General features: G+C 36.8%; 1 protein-coding gene across 1 annotated transcript in view; it reads left to right on the top strand.

The window, feature by feature from the left end:
• ZNF830 (zinc finger protein 830) overlaps nt 1-11804 on the top strand; it is a 14097-nt gene extending 2293 nt beyond the window's left edge. Inside the window, exons 2-10 of the mRNA XM_026841399.1 lie at nt 43-226; nt 1351-1471; nt 2012-2045; nt 3323-3540; nt 3883-3973; nt 4652-4715; nt 7736-7816; nt 9160-9236; nt 11139-11804. Of these exons, the coding sequence (XP_026697200.1) occupies nt 43-226; nt 1351-1471; nt 2012-2045; nt 3323-3540; nt 3883-3973; nt 4652-4715; nt 7736-7816; nt 9160-9236; nt 11139-11322 (1054 nt within the window). The 3' untranslated portion in view covers nt 11323-11804. The remainder of the gene's footprint in view (nt 1-42; nt 227-1350; nt 1472-2011; nt 2046-3322; nt 3541-3882; nt 3974-4651; nt 4716-7735; nt 7817-9159; nt 9237-11138) is intronic.
• The last annotated feature ends 3843 nt before the right edge of the window (nt 11805-15647 follow it).

Here is a 15647-nt window from a genome sequence, read left to right as displayed (position 1 = left end):
CCCTTATCTCTCGCCTCGGCTGCTGGTCCGGCCTGGTGGCAGGGAGGGAGGGGTTGGTCGTCGCGGGGCGGTGAGGGATGGGGGTCTCCAGCGTAGTGCTCTGCTTCCCTTAACGGCGGCCGCCACGTACAACAGCCTGGGACACCTGAGCTGCACGCTCTGCAACGCGCCCGTGAAGAGCGAGCTGCTGTGGCAGACCCACGCCCTGGGCAAGCAGCACCGTGAGGTGAGCTGCCGCTGGCTTCCCGCCGGGGAGGGTGGGGGGTGGCGGGCTAGGCCTTGGTGCCGGGGTGCACCCCTTGGTGGGGTGGGTCCGGGCTTCAGCTCGGTTCCGCTCGGCGCTGACTGGGTGTTTGTTGTGCGTGAGTAACCGGGCACCACGTGAGAAGGGGGTGGGGAGAGGGGAGCTTACACCGAGCTCACGGGGGCTGGGGGTTTGCTGCTTTTTGAGGTGTACGCTAATAAGTAACGGCTGAGCATCTGCCAGGATAGAGCGGTGCAAAAACAAGCCTGATTGTTTTGGTTTTGTAAAACCTATGTACCCGTTGAAAAAACAGCACTTGTGAGAACCGTCCCGTGTCTTTCAAGGGGCGCGCTCTTAAGATTAAGCTGTTCCCACGTTAGCGACAGCTTTTAACTGTCACTTGTCTGCAGGTCGGACTTGGAAACCCTCTATGGGATTGCTTTGTTACCTGCATGTTATCAAGGAACAGCTTACACGTGGTTAAGAAAATAGGCGCTTTTTTTCTTTATAATTTAGCAATAAAGATAAAAATTTTGTAAAAGAATTTCAGAGAGCTTGTAACTTGGATGCAACCTTAAACATGATTTTTAAAATTCTTTTAAATTCCGCTGCTGCTTCTTGGGAGAAACTGAGAGATTGCATTTAATGTTACAGTTACTGAGGAAAAGACCAAAAGAGCTGAGGGGTTCTTAGTTCATTGCTTGCATTCTGTGTAGATTATCGTGGCAAGGCACAGTGACATGTCTTTAATACTACTGCCGTGTTTTAATTTTAAAACAATATTTTAAGAACATTAGGATGAGTCCAGCTTTCCTGCTCTTTCCTCCAGAGTCTTAGTGCTGTAAACGTCACTGATCTTAGTCATTCCTTTCTCACTCGTACAGCCTCCCTTGTGCAAGTGACAATTCCTCTGCCACTATGTCACATCATGCAAGAGACTGACAGAAGCATTGGTCTTGGTTTTGGTATCCGTGATGTCTGTTTCAGTGATACTGTACTAGAAAGATACTAGCTCAGTTTAATACGCTTCTAGAAGTGCTGTGTTTTAAGCTGCAATCCAGAAGTTCCTGCTAGGAAAACTTCCTGAATTTTGTACTTCTTCATAGAGAGTTGCAGAATTAAAAGGCACAAAGCAGACAGCAACTGGTTCAGCTGCTAGCACATCATCTCATCCTGTCAAGAGAAAAACTGTTGACTTGGAAAATACAGAGTTAAAGAGAGTAAAAGGTAAGGAGAGAAAAATACATACAAACGCTTGCAGAATCTAGCCTTTTCACATCTTGAATGGTTTTGTTTTGTTTTTTTTCCCCCATGGAAGTGTGTGTGAATACACAAGACTGTTGAGTTAATGTCAGCCTGGTGCTGCTGCAAAGGGAAACTGTCTGTCTTGTTCTTTCCCTGTGAGTTCATTCATCAGGAGAAAACTGCACTTTTGGTAGTTTCCTTCTGGGTTATTTAGTTGAATTAGATCATGGAGCTGCGGGCTTGGTCCAGTAGAACCAGAAATAGTACTGAGAGTTAAACAGTAGAAGCACTTGTCCAGAAATGGTGTTAATCCCTTTCAGTGGGATCAGTCCACTGTTTTACCTCAATCCATGTATGAAAATTCATGCTAAAGGAAAGATAGTTAATTTTTTTCCCTTGGTGTTATATATGAATATATAGATGAAAGTGTGCATTTGTGAACTTGCTGCTGTAGGAGTCTGTCTGAGGGATATTTCTTTTGAAAGCATGGATTGTAAGAAGTGACTCTTGGCTGTTATACAGGTACAGATGAAAAGCCACACACATCTACATCTGGGTAAGTAGATGTTATTTCATTACATATGAGTTTTTGTAACTGTACCAGCTGCTGCGTTCTTGCTCTGTTCTTTCCCATATCCTTCCTAGCCAAGGGTAAAGATTCAGAGAATCAGCAGATCTCTGCTCATTTTCTAATGTGGGTGTATATTCCTGGACATGGCAGCATCTTCCTCAGTACAGATGAGAAAATCATGGTATTAACTCTATAATCGTGATCAAAAAAGGAATTATTTTACTGTCACTATCAACTTTTAAGGATTAATATGTGGTGGTATTGCACAGTTTGCTAGAACAAAAATAAGCAGATTGTGGCATGCACTCTAATGCTAAGCATACTTTAATATCTGTTTAAATGTATATTTAAATGATACTTATTTCCAAAAACTACTAAGGAATGTCATCAGCAGATCTTTATTAACATTTTTGTCACTTAAAATTAATGTAAATGCCTATCATGCAGTTGAACTCTCACAGATACATTTGGCTTCAGGGGATTGGGTTAAGCATCTTACTGCAACTAAAGATTTCTGATGGTATTTGGACATCTTTGTGGGGTTGGTAGATGTCACACGAGGTGTGCAGTTCTCCTCTATGCTTCTTCACAGGATAAATTTTTATTATCTTGCATAGATATTATGTGCTGTTATCTTGACAGTAGAAGGGACTTTGTAGACATTTTGAGTGTGTTTGAAAAAGGAACAGTTTAGAGGTTTGTTCAGCATTATACTGATCAGTTTGATTATTTTAAAATATAACCTGGAAAAATGTTTGGCTTGGAGGCCTGGGTTTTCTCATGGCTGAGCCTGTGTGGCAGTTCAGAGCAACAGTAATAAGTAGCTGTGTTAAACACGAACGTTATCAAGGTTTATGTGACATTAGTACAACCACTGAACTATGAGTTTTGTATTTAATGTGTTCACAGCCAGTACACTGGTGCAAATAACTCTGAATGTGGAAACAGAATTACCTAACCTGCCATTCCTCCAAATACACTTTGTTACGGGATGTTTTTATTAACCTTTCTGATAGAGAATATTTAAATACAAAAGTGGAACTGAACTGTGTTTTCAGCAGTAACATAAGCATTTCTGGGGAACTTCAAATGAAAGCAGCAAGTATGTGCTGCCTTCAGACAGTAATTGGTAGCTGCACAGTTTAGGGTGTTGCAGAATACCTCAAAGATCATATTGCTCACAGATTGAATAGGCTTTGGATGCTAGACTGTAACTGATTTTTGTGAAGTTTAAAATAGTTAGGTTGTGTGTTCTTTACTAGGCTACCAGCAGACTTTTTTGATGAAGTGGAGCAAGATCGCACAAATGAACGGCTTTCAAAGGGTCCAGGTCCCAGTTTATTGTCAGGAAATTATGATGATGATGATGATGATGAAGAGGAAGAAGAAGAACAAGATCAATCAAAAATATCTTCTGTTACACATAAAACTGAAATTCCACCTCCAACTGAAGAAGTAATAGCTAATTCTCTGCCTGCAGGTAACGATGACTGAAATAATAAGTGATTTGGTAAGGAGAAGCTGTTTTAACTGATAATAGAAGGGTTTTCATTTCTTCTGATTATTGCTATAAGCTGGTTAGGATGTGTAATATTGGAAGTAGAGAAAGGAGATTCTTTGCTAGTTTGTTATTGTGTTGTGTTTTCTCAGCATGTTACTGATTTTATGTTCTAATTGTTTGAGGCTGTCATGTGAAATAATGTCTGGCTGTTCTTCCCTTGATTCAGTAAGGTATTAATTGAAATTCCTATCCAGTAAGAATTTTATAAAGAAGTTTGAACAGTTGTTCTTTTTGTTCATAGGCTTCTGTCCTTTCTTATAGACTTCTTTGACAGCAAAACTACAGCTGCTCCTATAGTTTCCCATTCAGGATCCATACAGAAAGCAGAGATACAAGAGAAGATAGTGGAAAGGTAAGCATTCAAATCAAATACTGATAGATTTGGGAACTGTAAATAAGTGTTATTCTTCCAGGAAATACAGACTGTGATCACTTAGAAATCTGTCATATTGTTGACTTGTATTTGAAATAGTTTGTATGTATGGCAGCCTCTAGCATTATTTCAGACAGGTATTTCACACCCTAAGGGCAGGATAAGAGATGGAGCAATGCCATACAGTGTCTCAGACATCTCCATTTGCAAATTTTAATGCAGGATACTTTGAAAGCTTAATGTTAACCACTGCTGTTAACTGTTTAAAGAAAACCATTTACTTGTTCTGTAGTAATGGTTCAGCTCACTCAAGCACTTTTTGTAGGTAGTGGTTTAGGCTTTCAAAAGTAGAGACTGTGCTGTTAAAATGTTTTCGTGCTCAGCACACTGGAAAGAACAGTTTAAGAAGCCTAAGCTATAACTCTTGTTTTGACTGAGATTTAAACCTGTCTCTGCAATTCCTTGTAAATTATGTAAGACCAAACGGAAGAAGCAAGTTTTGGTGGTTGTAGGTAAAACCTGGGACATAAAAAAATCTTGCTCTATTTCTAGGTCCTTTTATAAAAGATTCTTGATTTTATTCTTGACTATTTTTAACTCTACCATAAAGCAGGTTGTAAAGTGTTAACTTGGGATAATAGTAATTAAACATTTCAGGAAAGAAAACACTGCTGAAGCTTTGCCAGAAGGTTTCTTTGATGATCCTGAAGTGGATGCAAAAGTAAGTGATCTGCTTTTTTTATGCTGCTGTATTTATTTCTGCCAGTTATAATGATTTTCTGAGTAGTAAGGATGGTTTTCCAGGTAATTAGTCATACCAGAATATAAGAAAATGAATACATGAGTAGAATAATTTCAGTTGGAAGGGACCTACAACAAACATCTCATCCAACTACCTGACTAATTCACGGCTGACCAAAAGTTAAAGCGTGTAATTAAGGGCACTGTCCAAATGACTCCTAAACACTGAGAGGCTTGGGGCATTGACCACCTCTCTAGGAAGCCTGTTCCACTGTCTGACCACCCTCATGGTAAAGAAATGCTTCCTAATGTCCAGTCTAAACCTCCCCTGGCGCAGCGTTGAGCAGTTCACTATATTAATTAGAAAACATGAAAAGGGACAGAGGCAGGCAGGAAGAGCTTGTTAAATCATCTCTCAGAAGGTATTTTTGATTGTGGTTCCTTTGTGGCCCTTAAAGAAACCAAAGAAGTGTTATTTGTTGGTTAAAATGCTAGGCTGAGATTTGGACAATCCACCTGTTACTTTTATTTTGTTGAGTCATCTCAAGAAAAGCATTTCACCTAATTTGTACATCCAGTTCTGCTTCAGAATTGAGGATATAAAAATAGTTCTGTAATGTCCTTCGAGAGATCCTGTCGAAAAATATTAAAAGGCACTTTGTGACTGATACTTTACATCTTATTAGAATGAAAATAGCTAGATTATTGTATACACTGTAATCTCTAGCACTGGCATACTCCAACAGTGAACTTAGTCTCCAGCCCTTTTGTCTTTTACCACTATGGGTTTTTTTGATGCACAGAAAAGAAATGTGGGCATTCAATGTGTTTCTCAAAAAGCCCCCCACAACTAAAAATCTTGAAATTGTGATCAAAATGATTCATTCTTCCATCAACTTGCACTGTACTAAATGATGACCAAAAAAACCCCTGACATTTTAAGTACAAACCTTTTTTGTTTGTTTGATTTGTAAAATTTGCCATAGATTGAATGGCTCTCCTGCTTTCTTTATTGAAATAATCGTGTTGAGCCTGAGTCTTTTTTGTTTTCCTTGAGTGTATTTCCCTGTTGTTCACAGTGTGGAAGGCTGCTGGTGTATTTAAATTGCATTGTGAGGTTGAGCCCTGACTTCTGATTTGGAGACCTTCCAAATAATGCTTCTTTGTGTTCAGTTAGTCCCACTGTCCCATTTACAAGCTCAGGCGTCTCTTAATTGCTCTGGCAAGATTCTTTTGGCACTGCTTATGCCCACATGTTAGCATATGTGAATAGTTTTGAATAATAACATTTTCAATATTGAAATACATAGCTGAAAAAGCCACACTTTTTTTTTTTTTTAATATGACTAATTGTAGTGTTAAATTTTACAAATAGTTTCACCATCAGTTGGGAAGCTTGCACAAATGCCTGTCAAGCAAAGGAAAATCTGCTTATATCTGAGAGGACACTGATTAGTGATCTTTGTTCTGGTTATCTCCTCAGCTGATAAAATTTGCAAGTGGATACATGTTCCAATAAGCTCTTCCTTGAATTGCTTGCAGGTGATGTTCTTTTTTAATCAGCCCTTTCTAAGTTTAGCTAATGTGCAGGGGAAGGAAAATGTTTGTGACATCACTTATATTGAGATGTCTGCAAGTGATTCTATGTTGGAATAATCCATAAAACAATTATTTTCATAATTAACAGTGAGTGTTTGGAAGGGAGATTGCAGGCTTGAAAAATATTGGTTCTTTACATTAGGAATTTATAAAGCATATAAACTCTGGATTAGATAAATATTTCAAGGAAAAATAATATCTTTACTCTTTAAATTTATTTTAAGAAATACAAGTAATTATGAATTACAAAAGACAACCACAATGCGTAATAACACAGTACATACACATATGATAGAAATAATCACAGAACAGAAAAATGAAATGATAACTATTACTTCCCAGTATGTTGTTTGCTTGGAAGCTTCTAATTTATTCTGTAAACTTAATTCATACTACTGGATTTTGTATAATTGTTCAGGAACACAAGGTACCAAACTGTTGTCTTTACCATGATGATGACTGATTTGTTACCAAAAGAGAGGAATCAAAAAAGGAAAAATAAAACTAATGCAAAAAGATGGTGCCATGAATTATTCTGTTCAAACTGCTTAGTTCTCCTAGTTATATAATCTCCACCCAGTCTAGAGCCAGGCAAAATCTGTCATCTAACATATGTTCTATGCCACATCTTCCACTCTTGAATTGTGGAAGTTTTGGTTACACAGGTAGATTATCTTGTTTATTTGCTTGTATTAAAAGCACAATCTGGTTTTGATTACCTTAGTTGTAGATCTTAAATGCATTCCTGCTGCTACTACTTTTGAGTCTTCTTGTCTTAGTAATTAATGTCATCTATCACAGAAGAAAAATATTTGCATGTCATTAAAACTGGTACGTAGCTGTACTATTTCTTCTGTTAGCCAAAAAAATTAGACTAGATTTGAAATACAGTCAGACTAGTGACTGAATCATCTGATATTTTATGCTATGCCAAAAGCAAATAATTCTCTGCTTTTTGGCTTGTGAGAGCTTTTATGTACAAATGAACAGGCAGTTTACAGAAGAATTTTAAGTTATCACCTAACACAGTGAAATTCCAGACCGTCAAATTAACAGATTTAGTCACTTTTGTTACTCCAAACATTCCACACCATCCATTCTTAGTCAATTATTCTTTAATGCTACAGTCAAGAATGTTGTTTTAATCCAGGAGCAGAGTCAGATTTTTCTCCCAAGACCACTGTGCAGATGCACTCTCTTATTCATTGTTAGGAATCTAAGTCACTTGTCTCCCTCTTCTGAGCGGGACATGACATTTATATGCATTACTTAAATAGAAGTATGTCAACCAGACTTTTCTGAGGACACAGCATAATTTGCCCTATTTCTTCAGGTGTTTTACAGTGCCCCCAAAAGTCACTAGACAAATCATTAATAAACCTGTTTTTTCATGTTCCTTAGGTGCGAAAAGTTGATGCTCCAAAGGATCAGATGGACAAAGAATGGGATGAATTTCAAAAGGCAATGCGACAGGTCAACACAGTAAGTAATGGAATCTATTTTTATTGATTCTAAATACTATACACAATAAGGAAAACAACAGTTTCATGCAGCTCTGCAGAATGACTGACATCTGCATTTGTCAGCTGTTTGTTGCAATGCAGTGTGTGGTTAAATGCACTTTATAAATGAGCAAAGGGTTCCTTCTGTTTTCTACTTAAGGGAAGTTAAGTTGAATAAACTTAAGATCAGGACCCGGTCATCAGTATATACCTAGTTACATTTGTTGAATTGTATTTAAATAAGATAGCATATGCCTCAGATCAGCATCCTGCACCCAAACAGGACATAATCGCGGGCTCTTCTTTAGATGAGGTACATTATTTTAACCTTGAAAAACACAGAACAAAATACCACCCATTTGTCTTTTTCAGAAAGGATCTATAAAGTGTAGGTAACCTGGGTTTTATGGTTAATTTAAATGTACTGGAAAGGAACCCCAAAATTTGGAGAAGTGATAAAAGATTCTGTGTATGGGACACATCAGTTGGCCACAATTTTTCTGTACTTCCATTTTTTACTGCTTAGCATTGCGTGAAAAGTCTTTGCAGAACAGGTTTTTATCTGCCCTTTTGTACAATATAAAACTGTCACTAAAGATACCTGGCGTTCTCAATCTTCTCCTAGAGTATTTGCTATTTTTTAAATTTTAATTGTAAATAATTGTTGATACGTCAACTTCTAAGAAATGTGGTGCAAAAAAAATTTATCATTGCTCATTTTAAAGCGGTCAGCACTATAAACAGAGCGAATGTTCATACAAAAGCAGTGGTGGATACATTTTGCTAGCATTAGCCATTCAGATAATTCTTCAGCTTAGAAGGAATCTTCTCAGTTATGCGTGGACCATTGATTGCATAGCATCTCCCAGACACTCAGATTTGAGAAAGTATATGCTGAAAAAAATAACAGGTTAGAAACACTTCGAGATCTAGTGGGAATATTTAACCAATACTTTCAATAAGCGTGTGTAATTAAGTCCCAAGCACTGGGATATAGCTCCTATTTCAACCTCAGACTTTGGATGCGCATAGTTTGGTTATGCTCAGTTTCAAATAGTAGTGTATTGAAAAATTTGAAAGGTTAACCCCAAAGCAGCCAAACTACTTTTAGTTTTTAAGAAAAAACATTTCTGTTTCAAATTAAACCAGATCAGATTTTTTTCTGTATTTGCCTCCAGAGTCTTTTGTGAAAGTGGGGGTATACGTATAGGAGATTAACATTGACTTGAGGCAGAGGGGAGGAAGGGAAGACACAGACATCAAAAAGGAACAACAGTGAAATTCAGGATGAAGGTAAATTTTCTTAGCACTTTTCTGGTTTAGATTTCAGAAGCAATAGTGGCAGAAGAAGATGAGGAGGGACGACTAGATCGTCAGATTGGTGAAATTGATGAGCAGATGTAAGTAGATCAATTTTTCCTCAAACTTTCTGTTCTCCAGCAATAATGGTTCGCTATTTGACTAGACTGATAATATTTTAAATTTTAATCTTCTGCGATGCTACCTTTCATTAATCACCTAGATATTTGAAGGACAGACTCTCTCCAATTGCAGAATCATACCTAATAAAACCATGAATTTTGGAGCAGTTATGTTGTATATTATGGTGAAGTTATATAATTGTTTGCAAAGAGAGAAAGCACTAGAGTGACCAAAAATACAGCAGGCAGCAGGCATGGGCAAAATAAAGCAATAGAAGACAAATTCTTTGAACAAACTGTCCCCCTTTCCCTGTCAAATGTCTTAATTTGTATTTCTCTGTGGGTTATGATTGATGTAGAATTTGTGACCATTTTAAAAAAACATGGTCTGATATTCTGCAATTAAAATTTTGATAACGAGATTTGTGCTTTGGCCATCCATTTGCTGTACTGAAAATGTCCTGTTCTGTGACTAATTTTCCTTATTTTTAATAAAATTTTACTTAAAGGTTTTGTTGAATGCTGCACTTCATTACATGAAGTGTCTTTTTTGTTTTGTTCTGGGTACGTGTAGCAGTTGGATAAAAGTTAAACTTTTAAGTAACCTGAAATAAATTTTAGTGGAACAGATTGTTGCCATTATCATGTAGCTTAACATGTTAATTAACAGTGATTATGGCAATGGTAGCAATTGAGTAGAGAAAGATTAATTCTGTTTTTAATGAACCCTGCAACAAAAAGAAGCACTAAAAATTAAAGCGACACTTAAGCCATCTGGACAGATTTACATGCTACAGGTAATCAGCATATAATAACAAATAGCACTGGGTTCCAACTGAGCTTTGGTAGTACAAGAATGTCTTTTAACAATGTTCATGGAATTTTGGAGAGGGCTTGAACTAAACCTGGCTGTCTTTGAGCATTCATTTTTCCCAGTAGCTTAAGATGCTATAGTACATAGAACCAAATTCAGAAATTTGTAGAGAATTTCAAGTTTGTTACCATAATTACTTTTCTTCAAAATAAAAGTTCTCAATAGATTTTTTTAAAGACCATTTTTGTAACTTTGTCTTCTGAGTGTATTTAAATTCAGGCTATTTCAAATTAAATTAAAAATCAAAATCAATTATAGTGACATTCATGGTTTTTTTAGCCTTCAAATCTTCAGCTGTGACTGCCTGTAAGTAATCATATTGCAGATACACTAGGGGAAACAGGATCCAGATAATAAGCTTTTCTTGTTGACTCTTCCTAGCAAATAGGAATGAAAGAAGCAAGATGTATTTAAATCAGGCTGATACTACTTGGTGTTTTCAACAAAATATCCTGTTAAAATGGATAGAATAATTGTTATAAAACATATTTCAAGGACTTAGGTAAATGGAAAACTGAAATTTGTGGATTGTGTTTACGTGAAATATTCTGTTACAGCACACAGTAAGCAGAGAATCTGATCACTTGTGCTACTTTTTTATTATTTTCAGAGATTTCACCACTAACTTATCAAAATTGATAGCCAATTGATAGCTCGCCTTTCTACCATATATAAAAACCATAATTAGAGCAAAGGGTGGGGTGTCTTCTTGCGTGGAAGTGGATATTGGTTCTGTGCCTTTTTGAAAAATGTTTTGTGGTGGTATTGCAGTTGTTAAATATTTGGATTAGATCTCACTGCTAGAGAATTGACCACACCTCTCTTTTGGTCTGTTTCCACTTGATTAACATGGAGAAGATGCACTAGCATATTGCAAGCTTATTTTTTAATTGATAAGCTATGTAGCTTTTCTTATCTGAAGTTGGAGAAGCAAAATCCAGCACTGTAGAAAATCCAGTTAATGTGGAAAGACCACAAATGTTAATGGGTGGTTTACTTTTTGACAGTGAATGTTACCGCCGTGTTGAGCTTTTGCGTAACCGCCAAGATCTGATGAAGGAGAAGTTAAAGGAAGCCATGAGACTAAGAGCAACACAAGAAAAAGAGGATGAGGCTATTGGTAGTGAAGATGAAGAAGAATTGCAGGATTTGCTCTCTCAAGACTGGCGGGTAAAAGGGGCTTTGTTATAGCATTTCTGCAACATGGTTCATATTCCCTTTATCTGTGATGTTACTTCCATTGTGTGAAGTGAGAAGCTTATTAAATACTTATTTAAAGAGGATCATAAGATGGTAAAGAGCCAAGTGTATTAAAAAAAAATCTTTGTAGATCTACAGTGGTGTGTTACTTGCTGTAAAAACTGTATATTGCAAATGTTGTACAATACTGAATGCAGCTTTCCTATTAAAATTATTGGTTTCCTACCAGAGGTATTTTAATGGGATTAATATGTAGCTGAAGAATCTCTTAAGGTTTTGGAAGGATTAGATGTATCTGGTCATTTTGAGACTTGGGTTCTGTATATGGAAGGACTTGCGAAAATGATAGTATACGGAGTATTCCCAGATTGGGGGGTTAAGGAAGAGAAAATATTATGCATTTATGTTACCTTAAAATTTATAAGTGCTCTTCAATCCATTGCCTCAGCTCTCAATAAAATAAGTACATTTTTTCAGGATCTGCTACAGTTTCCCTGTGTACATAAGTAATAAGCTTAGAAATGCTGAGCTACACCTTCTCGGCTGTGTATACTCTGTGATGTGCCATAGGCAGTGCTGAATATTTTTCTTTATAGTATCTTGTTTTGCTTAGTGCAGCCATAGTGTAGCATACCTTGCATTTCTTGAGGAGGGGGATGAAAAGACAATGAATGAAATGAAAAGAACTAAATGAATGTGTGACAGAATGCCAGAGAGGAAGGTACTGCACTGGAAACTGATGAGGTACAATCATTTATCTAGCTGTAAATACTGGAGATTTTCTTAAGATACCATTTTAGGCATAAAAAAGCGTCTAAAAGTGATTTCTAAACACAGATGAAGTAAAATCAAGAACCAACAAACTTGTCAAGACTGGGACATGGAAAGCAGAATTACCCTGAGCTTTGGTAAGGTTTGTTGTTTGTTTTGTTTTGGTTTTTTTTTTTTACATTAAGCAGTTTTTTGAAAACTTTTGCAAATCTTAAAACATTTCAAATGTGCTGAAGACTTTTGAAAAAATAGGAAATGTGTAGTTTGATATTTATCACACAGTAAAGTTATGAAGGAACAGCTTAACATTTACTTTTTTTAAAAGATTAGTTTTAAAACACATTAGTGAGGTTTTAAGGGAGAGAAGCTTTGTTTTTATGAGAGCATTCTAGATAATTGCCTCAGAGATGGTTATTTACCAAGTAATACAGAGAAAAACAAAAGCTACGTGTTTGATTTGCTTGTTTTGGAAGAAAGAGATGATATGGTGGGAGCCTTTTCCATATTGTGAGATGCTGTTTTTATCGCTCTTGGTTTCCATGATCCTTGAGTTCAGTTCTTTAGAAAGATTTCAAAATTCAAGCTATGGTCCTTAACGGTTTGGTGCATTCATTTATTCCTGCTCACATATGCTGGCTTACAGCCATTGTTTTTTGGTTGATTTAATAACCACAACTGTAAGTAGCTGTGACTACTAAAATTTTTCATAAAACACTGCAGTCTTACATGAATTAGTACTGTTGTTGAGGTAGGAACATTCAGAGAGTATTGAAATACAGAATACAGAAACATTCAGAGAGTATTGAAACAAATAATTAATGTTTTGGCAAATTGGAGAAAGCTGGGCCAAAACTTGAAATAAAATTTCCTCCTACAGTGTGAAACATTTGAATATCAATGTATAAGGTGCCTATTACGCTGTAGTCAAAGATCTCTAGATCCATTTTTCAGTTTAAAGAGAACTTTCAGCTGAGAGGGAGGTACAATATTAACAGATGGGACAGTTTTTTTCAGAACAAGCCAAAAGACAATCCCCCAATTTCACTCCCAGAAGATCTAAGTGAAGTTTCTAATTGTTCTGCTATCTTTGCTTTTCACTGATCTGACTCACCAAAGCATACTAGCTCATTAACACTGAACTTTAGAACCACTCTGCATTTAGCTTAATGTCAGAGAAACAGATGTGACTAAAGGTAGGTTACAGTGAGCGCCATGGGCCTGTATGTTTTTACAGTATAAAAATGTTAATCTCTGAGTTTATAATTTACACTTTCTGTAAATATATCTGTAACTTTTTACTTTTACAGGAATCTGCAAATCACAGTTTCAACTGCAGATAAATAGGGAAGGAACTGAGTACTGAAACAGTTCAGTTGATTTAGTTGTTACCCTCCCCTCTGTAGAGAGATTTAGTGGTAAGAAGCTAAAGGCAGTGATTTTAGTTACAGTGCAGGGAGCTTGTACATTCAAATCCAAACCAGAGCAGCCCATTGTTTTAATTATTAGGAATAGATGGAGTGAACACCAGATCACTCATCATCACTCTATTCATTATCCTTGCTTAACTTATACTGAAAGAATAAAGCCAGTGGACAAGCCCGTGGGTGGGTGTGTTGCTGAGGAAGTAACTGGCAGCATTTGTCCCTCTTTGTTGTTGCTTGTTTAGGAGTTGGTGCTTTTTTCCTTGAAGGAACCTGACAGATCCACAAATAGTGTTTTATACAGCTTATTGCATACAACTGTACATTTTAAAACAAAGCTTTTGGAGAGCTTTGTGAAGAAGATAGGACTGACTTTGCTATCTGTATCCTACATGACCACTGTTGTACATGTGCTGTTGTGTCAAGAAGACAAGAAATCATCCTTTTTAGCAACGAGTGTAGCATGGCTGTAAGGGAGAAGATGGTATGATTCCAAACGTGCTGAATAGTCAAGCTAATTTATCAAGGTAAATGATCTCCTCTCTCTTATAAATTAATTATGCATTTTTTTTAAGAGTGTCCTCAGTTTTAGAAAACAATTTTATGAACTTGAAAGGAGCTACTCAGCTAGATGATTAACCAGAGCAAATAATTGTTTAAAAAATGTGCTTCCTTAATTTCTAGCTTCTTTTTTAAATTCTATTTTTAAACAAAGATGAAAGTAGTCCTAGTAATTAGCTCTGTCCATTGCCACTATTGAAAATTAAGTTTAATCTTTGGCACAGTGGAATTGAGAAGGATATTTTAATTCTCTGATGTCCAGGACTTCCAGAAAACTGAAGAATCAGAATTAAGGGGGAAGACTTGGCATTTATAATCCTTACTTATTGATATAATAGCAGAGTGTGTTGCCCAAATTTAAGAACTGTGTAATTTCATGCCACCAAAAAATAGTTGCGGTTCCCCAGCTCAGTGGTTATGGAACTGGTGATTTCCAGAGCCAAAATATGTGACTGTGTGTGCAAGCATTTTTGAAATGGACTTCCAAGTAGCAGCTCTGGAGGGAGCAGCTAACTACAGCTGCAACTGCCAGTTGTTGGTAGTTAGCTGTTCTCTGGCGAGTGCAATGACAAATGGTAATCTGGGTGCTAACTTTTCTCCCTCCACGGAAAAAATAAACTGCTGCTGCCGTGACTCAAAAAATGGATGTGGAAAAAGGGCTGTGTATTCGGTACAGAGGAGCCCAAAAGTGATTGCACAAAACCAACCAAACCAACAAAACAAAACAATGTTCTCATTTGCTAACATGATTGTTTGTCATTCCTCCACTAAAGCATATAATTTAAAAATCTGCTTCAGGATTACAAATGGTGGTTAAAAAGAACATTAACATTAGCTTTGGTCAGGCCTCCTGGTAGTAAATGCAATTTGAGGAGATACAAATTTTGCTTATTACACGCCACTAACTAAATTCTTTGCATTTTATCATCTTAAAAACACTGTGCTAGAAATAGCTCTAATGATAAAAGTCATATTACTCAAATACTTTCAGCACTTCTTAAAAATATTTTCTTATAATTAAGAAAGCTTGCACTAAGAAATCAGACATTCAACCAATAGGAATTATGCTGTAGCCGTCATTAGAAACCATAATGTGAGTATATAATGTTTCAGAAATTCCCTTTTGTTAGGTACCATCAGATGAACTTGACATTTCTCTTTCAGTTAGTCTTGAGATATACGCCAGTCTGTAGAGTGACAGGACACATGCATTGATGCAGAAACCAATTTAATCAACATTACTGCAGTCCTTCCTGGAACCAAGGAGTAAGTACACTTCAGTGGCAAGTAAGGCAGTATGTACTTGTATCTCTAGAAAGTGTCACTCAGGCTGAGACTGAAATTTTCTGGTATGAAGCAGTTTTTCAGTATCTGCCTTCATTTCATCTCTGTTCATTGCTTCACTTAGAACTATCCTGGCCTGTTAGCTGGGAAAAGCAAGGGTGAGCAATTCCCTTGTGCAGATATCTAAACTAAGTCTTTCTTCCAAAAATACAGTGGAGGGACTAATACCTTGTGTAGTTGGTGGTTACAGCAGTTACGAAGGATATGAGAGCTCTCTCT

Source organism: Athene cunicularia (assembly GCF_003259725.1).
Source record: "Athene cunicularia isolate RWA chromosome 2 unlocalized genomic scaffold, athCun1 chr2_part1, whole genome shotgun sequence".
Lineage (NCBI taxonomy): Eukaryota > Metazoa > Chordata > Aves > Strigiformes > Strigidae > Athene > Athene cunicularia.
This window is presented reverse-complemented; position numbering and strand designations above follow the sequence as displayed.